This window comes from Anser brachyrhynchus (genome assembly GCF_964034855.1).
Source record: "Anser brachyrhynchus genome assembly, chromosome: 15".
Taxonomy (NCBI): domain Eukaryota; kingdom Metazoa; phylum Chordata; class Aves; order Anseriformes; family Anatidae; genus Anser; species Anser brachyrhynchus.
In genome coordinates this window covers 5,662,049-5,678,532 of record NC_137733.1, presented here as the reverse complement: position 1 = coordinate 5,678,532, position 16,484 = coordinate 5,662,049, and the positions used below count along the sequence as shown (strand labels likewise).

The 16,484-nt window shown below is 54.7% G+C and overlaps 1 protein-coding gene across 2 annotated transcripts in view; it reads left to right on the top strand.

Annotated features, from left to right (window-relative positions):
• WDR90 (WD repeat domain 90) overlaps nt 1–16,432 on the top strand; it is a 31,238-nt gene extending 14,806 nt beyond the window's left edge. Inside the window, exons 22-43 of one of the 2 annotated variants that reach the window (XR_013939615.1) lie at nt 1,085–1,215; nt 1,710–1,871; nt 2,500–2,628; nt 3,190–3,323; nt 3,403–3,440; nt 3,934–4,053; nt 4,477–4,659; nt 5,531–5,631; nt 6,571–6,673; nt 7,139–7,260; nt 7,620–7,779; nt 9,260–9,450; nt 9,725–9,893; nt 10,222–10,333; nt 10,894–11,065; nt 11,806–11,928; nt 12,124–12,304; nt 12,428–12,558; nt 13,562–13,705; nt 14,899–15,018; nt 15,591–15,742; nt 16,268–16,332. Coding sequence is in view for 1 of the 2 variants with exons in the window: in XM_080556308.1 (XP_080412434.1) it covers nt 1,085–1,215; nt 1,710–1,871; nt 2,500–2,628; nt 3,190–3,323; nt 3,403–3,440; nt 3,934–4,053; nt 4,477–4,659; nt 5,531–5,631; nt 6,571–6,673; nt 7,139–7,260; nt 7,620–7,779; nt 9,260–9,450; nt 9,725–9,893; nt 10,222–10,333; nt 10,894–11,065; nt 11,806–11,928; nt 12,124–12,304; nt 12,428–12,558; nt 13,562–13,705; nt 14,899–15,018; nt 15,658–15,742; nt 16,268–16,425 (2,969 nt within the window). In the remaining variant the exon portion in view is untranslated. Of the gene's footprint in view, nt 1–1,084; nt 1,216–1,709; nt 1,872–2,499; nt 2,629–3,189; nt 3,324–3,402; nt 3,441–3,933; nt 4,054–4,476; nt 4,660–5,530; nt 5,632–6,570; nt 6,674–7,138; nt 7,261–7,619; nt 7,780–9,259; nt 9,451–9,724; nt 9,894–10,221; nt 10,334–10,893; nt 11,066–11,805; nt 11,929–12,123; nt 12,305–12,427; nt 12,559–13,561; nt 13,706–14,898; nt 15,019–15,590; nt 15,743–16,267 lie in introns of both variants that reach the window. The other variant, XM_080556308.1, reaches the window with a different exon arrangement.
• Nucleotides 16,433–16,484: the final 52 nt, after the last annotated feature.

The following is a 16,484-nucleotide window of genomic DNA, read 5'->3' as shown; positions in this document are numbered from 1 at the left end:
TTTGTGTTTACACCTTGTCTGTTAGCAAACCTTAGTTCAAACACCTTCAGCTTCCTTTGTATTTTGATTTCCTGGATGGGCTGGGGTCACAGAGACCTGCTTTCTCAGGTCTGGGTTCAACACTGTGTTGCCCAGGAGTAACACAAGTGCAGTCTGCCTACTTACTCGTGCTCAAGCCCCGACTCTTTCCATTTTGTGCATGTGCAGCTTAATTTGTTTAAACTGAATCGTTTCCCTCATTCTGCCTGCAGCACAGCTGCACAGAGAGCTGTGCTGGTGGCGAGCTGCAGGCAGGGACAAAGCCGTTTTGGAATAGTAACATCATGTTTAATGGAGACTTTTGAAATTAGCTGTGGCAGCACAGAAAAGTTTGGGCAGGGAAAGGGAGCTTCGTTATGCAGTGCAATGTACAAAGAGGAAGATCCTGCCCCAGTGAGTGTGCAGTTAAAATAGGTGGAGAAAGAGAAGAGGCTCAGAGAGATTAGAAAATTGGTCCAAAGTCACCGAAGTTTGGTGTCTGTACTGGAAATGGACCTTCCAATTTTGACTCTGCTCAGAACCCGTGCTTCTGCCTGGCCATCGGACCTAACAGTGGAATTCCGGTGGTGGAATAAATACAGGTAATTCCTCTGATTCTCAGACCTTTGGGTCTGTCTGCCCACCAGACTGACATCGGTGCAGTGGGGTTTGGCTGTGACTTTGTTCCACGCAGGGTTCAGACGTGCAGGCTGCAGTTGAGGTCTTACCTCCATAGCTCCTAGCTGAAGCTTCTTGTAATGTTAAAAAATAAACAGTAAAATCAATTTTATTGCTTGTTCCACGCTCCTTGAAAGCACCACACGTTCAGTCAGGCTAAGGGCCACGTATCTAGACCTTGTCTTTGAGGTGGTTTACTGTATGGTTTGGATTTTGCAGATTTAGTAGCGTCTCCAAAACAGAGGTTGCTCCTTTCTCAGGCCAGAGCGTTAACCCAAGGCTGACGCAGAGGCAGGAGGAGCTGCAGGCAGCAAAACTGTCATGGAACGAGCTGCCTGCAGCGTGATCTCCGCTCTTCTCCTCACCCCTCTCTTGCTGTGGCCCTCAGGTAACGTGGTGGCCCGGGATGCTGGGAGCGGCCCGGATGCTTTGGTGCTCAGTGGGGACAGCCGTCTCCTGGCCTTCGTGGGGCCCTCCAAGTACGTTGTGACCGTGATGGAGGCCTGCTCGCTCGATGAGGTACCCAGCGGGGTCCCCACCTTCCTGGGGGAGGGCATGCTGCGGCGGGCGGGGGAGGAAATTCCCCCAGACTGTATGCGATGAGACAGGTCAGGGGCTTCGGGCACCAGTGGTGTTGGAAGGAGCCCTCCCAGCACTGCAGGTGCTTGCTCAGGGTGCTTACAATGAGGTTTGGCTTCCACTCTGTGAGACAGAAACAATGGAGTCAAGATTTCTTCTCCAACTCCACTCCTCTCTGGAAAGGCAATTTGAGGAACAGTTGCGTGGCCTGTCAGCTCTGAGCCCTCTTTGTGAGCTGCTCTCCTGGATAACGGGGACGTTGCCTGTACCTTGCAGCCCCTCTCGAGGTGGCTGGGTGGAGCACGGGGAGCAGAGAGCCTGGGGGCCTCGGTAGCCTTGTGTTAGGAGAGCCACAAGAGCAACCACGGAGGCTGCCCAGCGGCTGCTCCTGGGGCTTCTCCAGGGTGTTTGTTCAGTAGCTTCTTGTTTCACAGCTGCTGAGGGTGGACATCAGCATCCTCGATTTGAACAGCACAGCCTTGGACACCGCAGTGAGGGTCTGCTTCGCTCCTGTGCCGCGAGGCGAGCTCCTGGTGTCCACGTCTTCCAATAAAATCCTTGTGCTTGATGCAAAAACGGGACGACTGGTGCGAGAGGTAGGGCATTGTGAAATTCATGTGCTGAGGCCTCAACTTTGACACTTTGTGTTGCTTTGGGCGGCTAAATGAGAGAAGAGCTCATGCTGGAGTTCACAGGCTTCCAAGAAAAGCATGAGAGGCGAGCATGTAGCTATCCTGGTGTGTTCATGCTAAGGGTGAGCCTGAGCTTGTCCTTGTTTTCCTTGCCTCTCTTGTCGTCTTCTTGGCTTCCTAGTCTTGCTCTTGTCTTCTTGCTGAACCATAAGGACATGAACCTGTCTCTGCACTGCAGTGGACTGGTGGTGTGGGACTAGTTACTGGTCTCATGGGAGAGCTAATGAAATACCCAAATGGCCCACCTGAGTTTTGAGATGGGGCTGTGTCATAGCGGATCTGTCTGGATCATGGTATGTCCACTGGTTGTGTGATCCTCACGCTCCTGGAGAAGGACCAGGAAACCAGCACACCCCTTTCTCGGGAATGTTGGGCATCTCTGTCTCCTGTTTTAAACTTCACGAGAGGCCAAAAGGATTCCTCTCATCTTCATCTAACAGACCTGTCATTTCTTGTTGCTGAGGCAGTGTTTAACTTGCCGGTAGTGAGAGCTAGCTCGGTTAATGCTGCTGGTGCTGTGTCTTGTCCTCAGGTGTCTCCTGTGCACAAGCTGTCCTGCTCTTCCTTGGCACTAAGCAAGGACGCCAGGTACCTGCTCACTGCTGGCGACAAGGTTATCAAAGTGTGGGACTATCGGATGCGCTTCGATATCAACTTCCAGGTACTGCTCACACGGGGAGGGAAGCGGCTTGGCCTTGCCCTGACCTGTCAAATAAAGCATTTCTGAATCCCTGGAGAAGAAAATAGCAGGTGGCCTCTGCGTGGCTTGACCCATTGTCCCCAGTCCCGGTTTGCCCAGCAGCTGAGAAACACAGCCCTGTTCCCGTGTGTAAGGCAATAGGGCCGTGCACCGAGTGCAGGCTGGGGCTGTCCAAGCACTGCACCTAGCGAGAGCCTGTGCAAAGGACAGAGATAGGCGTAACCTCTCTGCTAGGCGCAGAGCCACACACAGAAGAAAATGGCTTGCTCAGGGTTTCAGAGGTGTTGAGAGCTGGGATGAGAGCTTGGGGGTTTTCAGCTTCTGCTCGTTTCTCCGGATCAGTGTGTCTAAGCTGAATCATAGGTTTGAGCACTGCAGATGTGGTGCTGGCTTCTGTGCTGAGCCTCTGCTGGGGGGCGTAGACAGAAGCTTCCTTCCCTGGGTGTCCAGGAGCCACAGTGTGCAACCCGGCGTCCTGCCGGACAGGCGCGGTGATGGAGCTCAGGACGTGCTCTCTCCCAGGTGTACATCGGCCACTCGGAGCCGGTGCGCCAGGTGGCTTTCACCCCGGACCAGCGGCACGTCATCAGCGTCGGAGATGCCATCTTCCTCTGGGATTTCATGGCTCTGCCTGTGGAGAGGTCGCCCCCAGCCCTGTAAGTGCACCGTTACCTCCCCTGCCTCCCCTCCCCTCCATCCCCTCGCGGTGTAACGCCGGGCTTGTTGCCTTCCCAGGGCTCGTTCCTCCGAGTCTCCTCCGCCGCCAGGAGCAGGTGAGTGAGTTTGCTCCCTCCCGTGAGTTGCTGTGGTCTGCAGCTCTTCCACAGCTGCTGTTCATGGCACAGGGTTGGGGTTGGGGTGTGGATTTTTGGTTCCTTCCCTCGGGGGGGTAGTCAGATAGCAGGGGCTAACCAGCTAATTAGCCCCATTGGCAGTCTCCGGTTAATTGGCACCTCTCAGTGGGAGTCTGCCAAGGAGGGGACATTCAGGGCAGCTCTGGGTTTCCTGATAGGTTGTGTTCAGCTTTTGCCTTCTGTCTTTCCTTGCCCCCAGCCTCCTGAGTCCATCTCTTCTGTCTTGTTCCCTGGCTTCACTGTTTCCCCTCTCTGTCTGTCCCTCTCTTTCTTGAATGACAGGGGAGAAGTGGCTCCTCCTGCGTAGGAGGAAGCTGGAGAATGAGCTTGGAGGCATCACCATCAGTCACCCTGGGAGGATGAAGGGATTAAAGTGAGGAAGGGAGTTGTGCAAAATGTTTTCTTTTCACAGAAAAGAGCCCTGAAAAGCTAAAGGATGCCTCTGATATACCTCGTCAGACAATTCCTCTTCCATTGTTGTCTTCCCCACCATGTCTGGATGTCAGCTCTGTCCACCTAGCAGGATGTCAAAGTAAGAGGAATTGATTATAGGAGAGGGTGAAGTTGGTCTTGTTTTAGGACTAACTCCTTGCCTAGTTCACCAGCATCCTGTCTCTGCCCCTCGTCCCCTTCCTGCAGACTGACAGACCAGTCTGCACTTTCCTTCTCCTAACTTGGTCAAATCCAGCCAGAGGTGTCGCGGTGCAGCACTGCTTCATCCTCTGCTCTGCTCCATACACTAAGCTGCTGGCACAGCTTCTGGGAAGGCTGTGGTAAATACCTTGTTGGACATAACCAGCGGGAAATGTCTGCTTTGCCCTCCACCCTAACAGACGGGCTGTTACACAGAGCAAGAGAATGACACTGCCAGAAATCAAAGGGTTGGTCTCACAAGAAGCAGTCCTGAAGGACGCAGTTGGTTCTGTCCTTCCACTGCTTTGCTTTTATCCTTCAGGTATTTTCTCAGAGTCGGACAAAGAGGAGGAAGCCTGTTTGCCAGGCAGCAGCGGGATGGTGGCGAATGGAGACAAAGACGCCTCGGTCCTTGTGGTGGAACCGGTCAGGAGCGAGGAGCTTGTTGTCGTGAGGCCCAAAGTGAGACGGGAGAGCTCGAGGTCTCCCGGACGGTCAGCGCATGGTAAATGAGGGCTAGTCCCAGCTTTTACAGGGGCACAGCGTGTGCAGGCCTGCATGGCAGCTTGGGCTGTTCTTGAAAAATAAAGATCACTATAAATGTGGTGCAGGCAGGCCCCAAGCAGCACTCGGCACGGCAGTGGCCAGCCAGGCTGGATGCGTGCGCTGAAGGGCAGCAGCATGCTCCCCGGGGCTCCTCCTGTGTCCTGGGAGAGATGCTCCAGAGGAAGCCAGAGTGAAGGGGAGCTCATGCTGCTCCCCAAAACCACTCGTTTTTCTGGCTCTTTCCCTGCTGCTGCTTCTAGGCATGGCAGAAGCCCCTCTTCAGCTTGTAGCCAATATCATCTCTAAGTGGCACATTCTATTGAACCGTGCTGAAATTAAAGCTCCCGATGTCTCTATTAATAGATGCACAGCCTCAAAGCTGCAGCAGTTTGTGGCGAGCTGCCAGAGGCACGCAGCTGCCAGCGCTCAGCCCCGGGCAGGATTTGTTGGAAAGCTTCAACATAAAAATGTGCCTCTGCTACTCTGGTTAGAGAGCTCTTTCTAGCAGCGTGGCTTATGCTTTCGCAGCGATGCCCAGAACGCACAGCGTGGATGCCTTTAGGCTGTTTGGAGCATGGCTGAGTGGGCTGACTGGGGAGATGGATTTTCTTCCTTTGCTCCTGGAAAGCTGGCGCTTTTCATACAGCCAGTCACTTGGTCACGTAGGAGCACGTGCGAGTGACTCTGCAGTCTGCTTATTGCCTCTCCCATGTGCTTGTGTGTATGCACACGTAGTATGTGAACAGGCAGCGAGCCACAGCATAGCTGCTGATGCCAAACCACTCCGTGAGCAGCATCACATAGGCACTGTGTTCTTCTTTGTGTGGCAGAACCCGGAAAGGAGACCAAAAGTCCCAAGCCCCAATGCTACGTCCGCCCAGATTCCTACCGGCATTTCACTCCTCGCTTTAAGGCATCAGTGCTCCCCCAGGTGAGAATTGTGCCAGTGCTGGTTACCTGGGCAGGTGAAGAACTGGCATTTTGGGGCTGGGGTAGGTGGCTTTTCAAAACTTTCCATTTTTTGGTTCTTTGGACGAAAGCAATTTGTGAAATGCACCCCGGGCCTGATGTCCAATTCGAAACCCTTAACATTAGTCCGCCTTTCTCCTCCACATGCAGCTCTTTCCAGACTAGCAAAAAGTGAGTTATTCTCCATTCTTTTTCTGTTCAGCAAATCTGCATAATTTTTTATTCAAAGGCAATGGAAATGGCATGTGCTATAGAAAGTGAAAGACGAGTGAGCAATGGAGTGATTCATCACGCACACATATTTGTGAGCAGATGCGTTGGCAAAGCAGGCTGGGGAAGGCAATCCATCGAGTGTAGTGAAGGTAGTTAAGGCACAGCTCTCGCTCTGTTAATAAACAGAGCGATAATAAAACAGAAACTTAACTCAACCTTTCCCTAAGCTCTGCTGTTCACAGTGGTGGGAGAAAAGCTACATTCAGCTTGCACCATCAGTTCCCTCCTCTGTCCCCCAACCTGGCAGCGCTTTTTCCCTCATTGTCTTCCTGCTCAAACATCCACATCACCAAGTCAGCAAAACCCATTGAACTCTTGCCCAGCGGGATTAGCAGCTGCTCATCAGATGGGCAGTTGCTGCCAGCCTGGTTTTTGTCCCATCTCAAAGCATCCGCGCCTGGTTTTGTTGCTGCGGTTTCTCTTTTGTACACGTAAGCGCGCGCTTTCTTATTGATCCATTGATGTGTTGAACTTGAACTGTGAGCATTGGCACGAACCTGCGAGTGTTGTGTGTGTGAGTTACGTGTGTGTGCTTGCACGCATGCTTTTTCTTATGTGGGTCTTGACTGTGCCTGACCAGGCCATCCTCCCAGAGCTTAATTTAAGCCCGTGTCTGTTTTTCTTGCAGAATTTCTTATCTCCTCCAGCTGGCAACGAGCTCTTGAAGCTGAAAGCAGTGATCGGCTACAATGGGAACGGCAGAGGGAACATGGTGTGGAACCCGGACACAGGTACACGGGGAGGGGTGGGAGGGCTGTGAGCCCTCGCTGTCTGCAGGCGTACGCTGAGCCGAAGTCAGGTCTAGCTGTTGGGTTAGGATCTTTGCTTTAACATAGCGCTGCTTTCTGTTTGTAAAACCCAGTAACCCTTCTTTGTGGGGGGTGAACGTTAGTTGATACAGGCAGTCCCAGGCTTCTGTTGCTGAGTGGATAGAGGAGGGAGGGCTGTCCCAGAGTCCATCTCACCTCCTTTCTCCGAGCTGGAATGATGCCCGTCAGTTTTGCTTTGCTCAGCGTAGGGGAAGTGAGATTTGTCTTACTCCATTCTCAGCCCGATGGGAAGGATGCTGCAGAGGCCATGTACCAGAGTCAGCTTTTACATATGACTGAAAAAAAATAGTTTTGCTGAACTGTGATGTGAGTTACGGTGGGTGAAGCCTTTACATGAAAACATCCCGTCTCCTCATTCTCTGCTAGGCTTCTTCGCCTACACCTGCGGCTGTGTCATCGTGGTTGAGGACCTGCACTCGGGGCTGCAGAATCACTGGCTTGGCCACACAGAGGAGATCTCTACGCTCGCCGTCAGCCACGACGCCCAGGTAGGAGAGGCTTCTGCTTGCCCAGGGCTGTGTTTTGCCTGTGTCACTTCGAGCTAAAGGAATGTCACTGGCTAAAATCCCAGTTGTCTGTTCTTCCTTCTGTGTGCTGCGTGGAAACCTGGGGTTATGGAAATAAAATCAGTGGGTTCTGAGCCTAGCTATTCCTTGGGCTGGCTCAGTTTGACAGTGAAGGCTGCTCCCTGCCGCCACTCCCTCCTCCTGCCAAGTGACAGTCGTTCTTGCAGAATTTTCCTTTCGCCAGCTGCATGACTTTAATTTGGGTCTAATAGTTGCTAAGACTAATGAAATGTTCTCTAATTACTTACCAAGGTCTCTATGACAACATTTTGTTCTGTTAGGTTCTTGCCTCTGCCTCGGGAAGGAGGAATGGAGACTCCCATTGTCAAATCTGCATCTGGAACATCCAGGATGGGGTCTGCACAACAAGTCTGTTCCACCACAAGACACAAGTGCAAGCCATGGCCTACTCTCGGGACGACAGGTTCCTTGCTACCCTAGGTGAGTACGCCTGCAACCTCCAGCTGTGGGTGCGGGAGTAGACCCTGGAACAGACAGCTCATGGGAGGAGGGTGCTGTAAGTGATACCCGTGAGATGTGCACCGGGCTCGTGGGTCTGCCCAGCAGCTGCTGCTTGGTAGCCTTGGCACTGGATGGTATTTTCACAATGAAATCGACAGGATGCCTAGCAAACAGGACAGTGGATCGCATGGCGTGTAAATCTGCCGGTGATCTCCCCAGGTGGCCTTGGGAGTGACCGTGAGCAGAGGTGCTCTTTGCAACTGAGCACGTTGCCAGGGCGCTGTCAGCGGCGTTTCGAGGGCAAACACGAGCCCTGTGTGTCCCAGCCACAGGCATGAACACCGGGCTTGCCCCAGCTCCCATTCAGTTCCTTCTCATTGCCCAGTAAGCTTGTTTTTCTTGAAGTTACAGCTTTCTTCTCCCAGCTGACTAGTGCTTGCTAAGGCTGTGTAAATAGTTTGCAGTTACTATATATAGTATCCAAAGGGAAATGCTTTCTTCTGGACTTCTTATTGTTGCTTAGCTGGAATTCACAGAAGTAGCCAGGCTTCAAACTGTGAGCCTCCTGCCAGGCAGCGATGCCAGCACAAGATGGACGCTCAAGCTGTCTGTTTTGTTTAGGCAGGGGACATTTAAAGGACAAATATGCAATTAGTAAGTTCTTGTTTTGCAAGAGAGGACCTGTGGAGCAGGCAACACATTTGCTCTGGGCTGGTGAGTCTGCCCTTGAAAAAAAGCAAGCTTTGCTAAAGAGGAAGAGAGCTTTGTGCTCTCACGGAGCAGAGCTGGGAGAGGAGCCCTTCTCCAGCTCCGTCCTGGGCTGCGGAGAAGGAAAAAGCTGAAAGTCTGCACTGAGCTGTGGGGCCTGGGAAAGGCCGATGAGGCACCTGCTCTCCTGGCTGTCTGAGAGCTGGGCATGCTTGCCATCACCAAGGCCGGTGCCTTCTGCAGCCCCCCAGCTGCGGTGCCTTCAGCAATGGTAACCTCTGTTTCTTGTTTCGAGACCGTTGGTGCTTAGTGCACGGTATCGCTGGAGGGCTTGTGTTGGACGTGTGCTGAGGTGTGCAGTAGCTACTGAGGATGCAGAAACAGCAGAAAGCCAGCTCTGCGTGCTGAGTTCCCCACCACACCAGCCATCAGCTGGTTTGAACGTTGGCTGCAGCCTGTGCTGCAGGTCCAGAGGTGCTGCAACCTCCAGCACAAAGTGCTGGGCCCGTTATACCCGTCCTCAGCTCGGGTGATGATCCATCACGTCGTGCAGCTTTTGCTGCCACTGAAGCACTTCCTTGGCTTTTGCTGAGTGTGCAAGGGGGCTGTGGGCTGTTTGCAGCAGCTGTCTTGGAACAACTGGGTAACGGGGTGACAAAGTTGACACGAGTGTGCAATGTGTGCTCGTGGCCATTGTGAAGAAACACTGAGGCTGCAGAATTCCCTCCTACTGTTCTCGTGTTCTACCTAGGGGACTACAATGATCAAACTGTTGCTCTGTGGAATACCTACACTTACGAGCTCCTGTCGTCAACTTGTATCTCGGAGCCGGTCCACGACGTGGCTTTTAGTCCTTTTTCTCACCGAGAAATGGCCTGTGTGGGAAAGGGAGCGGTGACATTTTGGCTGTTGGAGCAGCGGGAGGGTGACATCAATCTCAAGGTAAATCTCAGTTTTTTCTTTGGAAATTCACGTTCATTATCTCTGACGTCTTTTCCGAGCCCTAGCAAGTGAGATGGAGGCTCTGCCCCCACAGTTCTGCAAGAGCTGATGATTTTTCTTAGCGAGAGTGTGATGTTGGCTGGCCATGAGTGGCTTTCAGTTGTATTTGATGCAGTAACTGAATTAGCTGAGGGTGGGAGGAGTTGTTGGTTTCTTTCCTTTGCAGGTAAGCACCGTGCTCTCTGTGACCTTCCTGTTTTATGTGCCCTGGCAGGTTCATCGGTCCCCTGCGCCGGCCGTGCTGGGGCCGGTGGAGCTGACCTCTCTCTGTTACGGTGCCGACACCCTTCTTTACAGTGGGACCAACTCGGGCCAGGTCTGCGTGTGGGACACGGAGACCAATCGCTGCTTCATGACGTGGGAGGCCGATGACGGCGAGATCGGTGGGTGCAAATGCCCCAGGCGTCCGTCAGGACTGTAATAAATTTTGTGGGAATTTCGGCAATGAACAGCAATGAGCTTGCAGGCCTCCGATTTCAGCTCTGCTCAGAAACCCGATGGGGACGCAGGATGTGGGGGGTGGCAACGGGCCTGCTGCCCGCGTTGGCAGTAGTAACGACAGTCCTAGCCTGTAAAAACACTGCGTGTCGGGCTGTGTGAGACCCACGCTGCCCTGCTGGGATGAAACGATGGCCTGGCCACCAGGAGCATGCCCGGGGTGAGGGCTGAGAGCAGTGGGGGGTTACTCACGGGTGCACCTTACTTCCCCAGGTGTGCTGGTGTGCCGGCGCAGCAGGCTGCTGAGCGGCAGCAACACGAAGCGCATCCGCCTGTGGGCGGTGGCAGCCGTGCGGGAGCTGAGGCTGAAAGGTCCCGAGGCCAGGTAGGAGGTGGTGGCCCCAGCGCCTCTGCTCCGCTCGCACCCGTCTCGCGCCGTGCTCCTGAGGTGCTCTCCTCCTCGCCTGGCAGCTCCAGGACCTCTCTGAGAGGTGGCTTCTCGCAGACGCGTCAGCTCTGCCTACAGCCGTGCTGCTCTTGTTGCTCTTCACCCTTAGCTTTTCCTCTCCATCCCCGTCGCTGCTGATTCTTTCTGCCTGGATCTTTTTCCTGGATTTTTGCTACAGATAGCTGAACCTTCCTTGTGCTGGAAATGGATGCCCGAAGTTTGTGTCAGCAACGTGGAGAAACTTTGTAGTCTTTAAAATTTAAATTTTAAAATTCTTTAAAAGAATGAGTGAAAAGATATCACTTTTGTTTCTTCTCGTGCTACTGCATCCCTTATTTTTCTTTCTTTCCTATACACGATGGTTTCAGTGCAGGAGCCCCTCGCTGAACAATTTAGATGCAAAGCCATGCCTGGCCTTATTAGAAAATTGCACTGAAAGGAGGCAGCGTCTGCTCCAACAGCTGAGCCGGTCCCTCTTGGATCCTCCTTTCCTCCAGATCTCACTCGGTCATGCTAGAACATGAGATTACCCTCGACGGGACAATCGTCAGTGCAGCCTTTGATGACTCTTTAGAAATGGGAATTGTGGGCACCACCGCGGGAACGCTCTGGTACATCAACTGGGCGGAGAGCACGAGCATCCGGCTGATCAGCGGCCACAAGAACAAGGTTCGAGGGGCTGGGATCGGGGCGGTTTGTGCTGGGGGGGTGGTTTGGCTGTGCTCCAACCATGTGTGTGCTGCAGCAGCGCTCCCTGGTCCGGCCATGAGAGAGGTCACAGAGCCACAGGGCTTTCTGGTGCCGATGGGACACCACGGAGGAGTCTAGGGATAACTGCACTAGGCAGGCAAACGTCAAGAAACCTGAGCTCAGCTGCTCTAACCTTAGTTTTTTAACGGCCTCAGCCTGTGAGTAACTGCAGGTCATTCTGCTGCCGTGCAAGAATGCAGCTCCAGAGTCATTGCTAAGTGCTGCAACTGCTGGAAGCAGGCTGTTGGTTAGCTGGACATCCATACTGCAGAAAGTTTTCTTTGCCTAAAATATATTTTAAAAAACGGTACAAAGGATGACTGTTTTGAACTCTGCTGTTGCTTTGGTGTACTTTTGTGCTACGGAAAAAAAGGTTTCAGGTGGCAGAAGGGAAGGTGTTTTACTTAGACCTTTATTGCAGAGTGCCTGGTTCCAGCTTTGTGGTTAGGTTTGCTGCTTTCCATTGCAAGCCTCGTTGTCAGCCCGAGATTTCTTTTTAGCACAAAAATAAAGCAACCCTCCTTCCTTTATGTCTGGGACTTCTCATCTGGTCCTTCCTGTGAGAGGAGTCCTGGGGGATGAGAGGTGCAGAGGAGCAGACGTGCTTTAGGCTGCAGCGTTTTTAGGGCCCCTGTTTCCCATCTCCTTTCTTGCTGCAGGTGAACGAAGTGTCCTTCAGTCCTGATGAGACTCACTGTGCCACGTGTGGGGAGGATGGCAGCGTGAGGATTTGGTCCCTGGGCAGCATGGAGCTGGTGGTACAGTTTCAAGTGCTGAACCAGGTAACCGTTTGTGGCACATCAATCTTTGTCTTGGTAGAGGGCACAGCCACCGCTTGGCATTGCAAGGACTGCTGTGTCCTCGTGGAGCAGCCCAATGCTGGAGGAATACATGCAGGTGGAGCTTTTAGTGCATTTACTGTGTACGGTCCCACTGTTTTCACGGTCATCAGGTCTCTGCCCTGGTTTCTTTTCCAGAGCTGCCAGTGCCTGGCCTGGAAGCCTCATACCACCGTTGCATGGGAAGCTGAGAGCCAGCACGTAGTGGCAGGGTACAGCGATGGCACCATCCGCGTGTTCAGCATTTCCAGGACGGAGATGGAGCTGAAAATGCACCCCCATGCCACTGCGCTGACGGCTATCGCCTACTCCACAGACGGTGAGGTTCCTTGTTGTAACAGTGGGGAGATTTTGCTTTGGGGAGCAGTGACATCACACCTTACTGCTACGGGCTTTTTCATCTCCTACAAGAAGTGTCTCGTTCCCTTCCCTCTGGCCGCAGGAGAAATGATCTTATCGGGGGGCAAGGACGGGCTCGTGGCTGTCAGCAGCCCTCGCACCGGAATGACCATCCGCGTCCTCGCTGACCACAAGGGCTCCCCGATCACCGTCCTCCAGTGCACCAGGAAGCAGGTGAGACCTTCCTTCCCCTCTCTGCCCGCTGCTGTGCAGGAGCGAGTCCCCCGTGTGTCACTGCACAGCTGTGGGAAGGGGCAGCAGCACGGCTGGGTCGGTCGGCCCTTCTCTTTCCTCTTTGTGCCCACCACCCCCAGTAACTTCTGTTAGGTTTTTCTAGGGATAACTTCACTGGGGAGAAGCCACAAGCACTGCAGGGGCAATCCTGAGCCAGTCTGTGTGGGTGGGGGGGGACCTTTGGTGGTTGTTGTCGACACACCGTGCACAGATGTGACGTGTGCCCACAGAGAGCAGCACTCTTTGGGAGCAGCTGGAGCTGGGAGCATTCAGACCCGTGCGTGTGGCCCATGCCCCCGATAACGGCCTCGGGGTGATTTCCCCGCTTCACTCCTTAGCAGCCTGACCTTGTGCATGTAGCTGGCTCTTTGTACAGTCCCTCTGTGAAGCTGGAAGGCTTGAATGTGCAACCGCGGGATGTTTTTAGCATCTCCTTCGTCTTTCTCTTCATGGAGAGTCTTTTTTTTCCTTTGTGCAGCTTCCTGAGATGAGAATAATTTTGCCTGAGTTCTCTGGCTTTAAAATCTGGGCTGCAAAGCCGCTTGTCCTGGTAATCATATAGTTAGGAGGCCCCTTCAGTTTTAGGTGAAGGATGTGGTTAGAAGACATACTTACCTGCATGCGCTCCCCTGGAGATGTGCAGGTGCAGGGGACGTCCAGAAATCTGTCGCTCGGGCCAGCCGCTCGCTCCTCCTCCAGCGGCCTCTTCTGCCGGGGCGCTCAGCCCAGAGCACGCTGCTGGCTCTGGAACCACCGCTTCCTCGTCCTATTTTATTGTGATAAATGACTCTAAGCACTGCTCAAATGAGAGAAACCAGGAGGTTAATCCTGGCATTAATCCCCTGTGTTCCCATGAACTCTTGCCCTCTGCTAGTTCTTGCTGGCAGCTTTCTGTAAAGCTTCAGTACTGCACGAGTCATAACGTTGCTTTCATCTTCTGTAGTACCGCGAGTTTGGGGTGGAAGGAGGTGAGCTCTGGCTGGCCACCAGCTCGGACCGTCGGGTCAGCGTCTGGGCCTCCGACTGGCTGAAGGACAAGTGTGAGCTCCTCGACTGGCTCAGCTTCCCTGCTCCTGCCAGCCCTGAGGTGAGCACGGCGCTCACCAGCTCCTGTCCCCACCTCGGCACCGTGCAGCCCCGTCCCTTCAGCACGCTCCCCGTCTGTGAACAGGATGTGAGGCGTCCTAACCCCCTCCAAACTCACGTGAGACTGTCAGCTCAGTCTAATGTGTTTTACAGGTGTTGTAAAGGTTTCAGTTTCAGCCACCCCATAGGGGAGGGATGCCTCTGAGTGGGACAGGTGCAGACAGCGAGCGTGCTTAGGAAAGTCACCTTCCTGGGGTCTCTGCTTGTGGGAGAACTTGCTAATGCACCTTCGAGGGTGTAGATAGGCAGCGTGAACCGTGCGTGGCGCTGCCTAACCCCTGGGAAGTACCGACACTGTAAGCATGAGGAGACAAAAAACGCTTTTGCAAAGAGCTGATACTCCTGTGCTGTGCGAAACAGAGCTCAGCCAGGGGTCGGCATAGTCAGCACAGAAGAGACACCTAATTATGAGCACGCTGCTGACTGATGCTCCCAATGAGCGTGAATATCCTGAGCCAGAAGCCCAGTGACTGCTAGTAGAGCCAAATACACCTGCTCCAGTCCTGAGCGCCTGCGGTAATTTGCAGAACGCTTTGGCTGCAGACCAGCTGTGGGATTTGGGCAGCAGGACATCTGCTGTGCCCAAATACTGTACTGGACACGAAGCAGCCTCCCATGCACGTGACATGGGCCTGCAGAAGGAAGCTGGGTCTTTCTGGGGGACAAGTGGTCGTGCCTCAGCCTGCCAGTCCCAGCCTCAAGCACCAGCGGGGCTGTTACAGGTCTCCCCACAGTGGATAGGGGAAGGACTGATCTTGCATCCAGTGCTAAATATCCATCTGCTGGGCCCTATTTGCTTGTGCTGAAACCAATCCATAACCCAGTCCCACCTTCACGCCCATGTAGCAATAATGCCCTTGTGGAAATTCAACCCGCTGACCCTAGTGCGTCCTGCTTCTGTGACAGTGAACAACTTGCTGCAGGTTTCCATGGCAGTGTGTGGTTGCTTCTTGCTTCTTTGCAGTGAGCACGGCTGAGACGGCAATGCAAGAAGCAGGAAACAGCCTCCATCACAAGAATTTCCCAGTGCTCCCGAGGGCTGCTGTCCCTCCGTGCTCTCCTTTGCTCCCCATTGTGTTGGGTCGGGCTGGAGAAGCTAGTTTCACTGTTGTTCCTTTTGGTTTCCCCTGCCAGGGTCTCAGCAGCCTCCCACCCAGCCTGGCTGCATTCTGCCCTTGGGAGCATGGTACCCTGGTCTACGTTGGCTTTGGGATGCAGAAGGAAGCCTTGTTTTACAGCCTGCACAAGAAACAGGTACTTCTGGCACCCCCACGTGCCATGCCAGGGCAGCATAGGCACTGCTCTGCTGTTGTGTGGCCGTGTTGAATGAGATAGAGGGGAGGCAGTGCTGCCCTTCTCCCTCAGGAGACCTGCAGGCCAAGCCGGGGGCTTGGGGATGAGCCCCTCTTTCCACGGGGGGAGAGGGGGAGAGCAGGACCCCCTCTTAACCCCAATGTCAGCCCCAGAGCAGCATCCCCTCCTGCTAACCAAGGTGCAGAGAGGAGCACTGTGAATAAAACCACCCCTGAGGGCGTGAGGTGGGTTGGGGCAAGCAGCTGGGCAGTGCAGCAGCTTCTCCCTCAGAGACTCCAGGTCTGGCCCCGGTGAGCAGGGAGCTGCAGGGCCCTGTCCCTGCCTCTGGGCTGGCTGCCAGTCGCTGCTGCTGCTTTTGGAGGAGAGGGCGTTTGCTTCCAGGACCACCAATGGTCTCTGAATTGTCGTGCCTCCTGGGAAGTGGAAGTGCCTTTGGCAGGTTTTTGAGCTCCGAGAGAGGCCGCGTATCTGCCAGCCTCCCCGCTGAGCAGGAGCCCTGTACCCTCCTAAAGGTGTCACTTGAGTTCTGCTCCCTGCTTGGCTCTGAGGTGTTAGCGTGCTTCTCTTGCTGGAGCGCAGGTCGTTGAGAAGATCTCCTTGCCGTACTTCGCCACATCGCTGAGCCTGTCTCCTGCAGCACGCTTCATGGCCGTTGGCTTCAGCGGTGAGTACCGGAGGGTGCTGCGGGCTCTGCTTGTCCCAAGGGTGCCTTGTCCCCAGGGTGCCTTTGGTGGGGAGGGCTCTCCCCTTCCTGCAAGTGGGAGGAAACCAAGCCTCCTCTTGCCTTTAAATGAGACGCACACACCCAAACCAGGGCCTATCCTAAGACCCTGCTGTGGCTCCTCTGTGGGAGTAACGGCCCCAGGCAGGGTTGTGGCAGACAGGGAGAAAACCCCCGCAGCGTAGCCTGGGATCGGGAAGGGACCTTCTGCTGCACGGGGGCACTCAGCACCCTTCATCTGTCCAGACCACAGCCCCCGAGGGCCCAGTGAGCCCCACAGCTGCCCCAGGGCAGCCGGGCGCTTCAGGGGCTGAGGCTGAAGGCCGAGCTGCTGCCGCCTTCGTTCCCCTACACGCTCCCCTGGGCAGCAGCCCCCATTTCCCTGCTTGGTCCCTCAGGACCATCCCCGCTCTGAGGGGATGCCGATGGGGGGCTCCCCCGCCTGCTGACCCCCTCCTGTCCCCGCAGAGCGCCTCCTCCGCCTGCTGCCCTGCCCCGCGGGCGCCCCGCAGGACTACGGGGGCCACGACGACGCCGTCCACCTCTGCCGCTTCGCCCCGGCCGGCCGCCGCCTGCTCACGGCCTCCCACAGCGCCCTGCTCGTCTGGGAGCTGGGCGGCGGCTGACGGCGGCCACCCCGCCACGGGCCGCGACGAGCCAACCGCCGGCGGGGACCGGGCCCGGT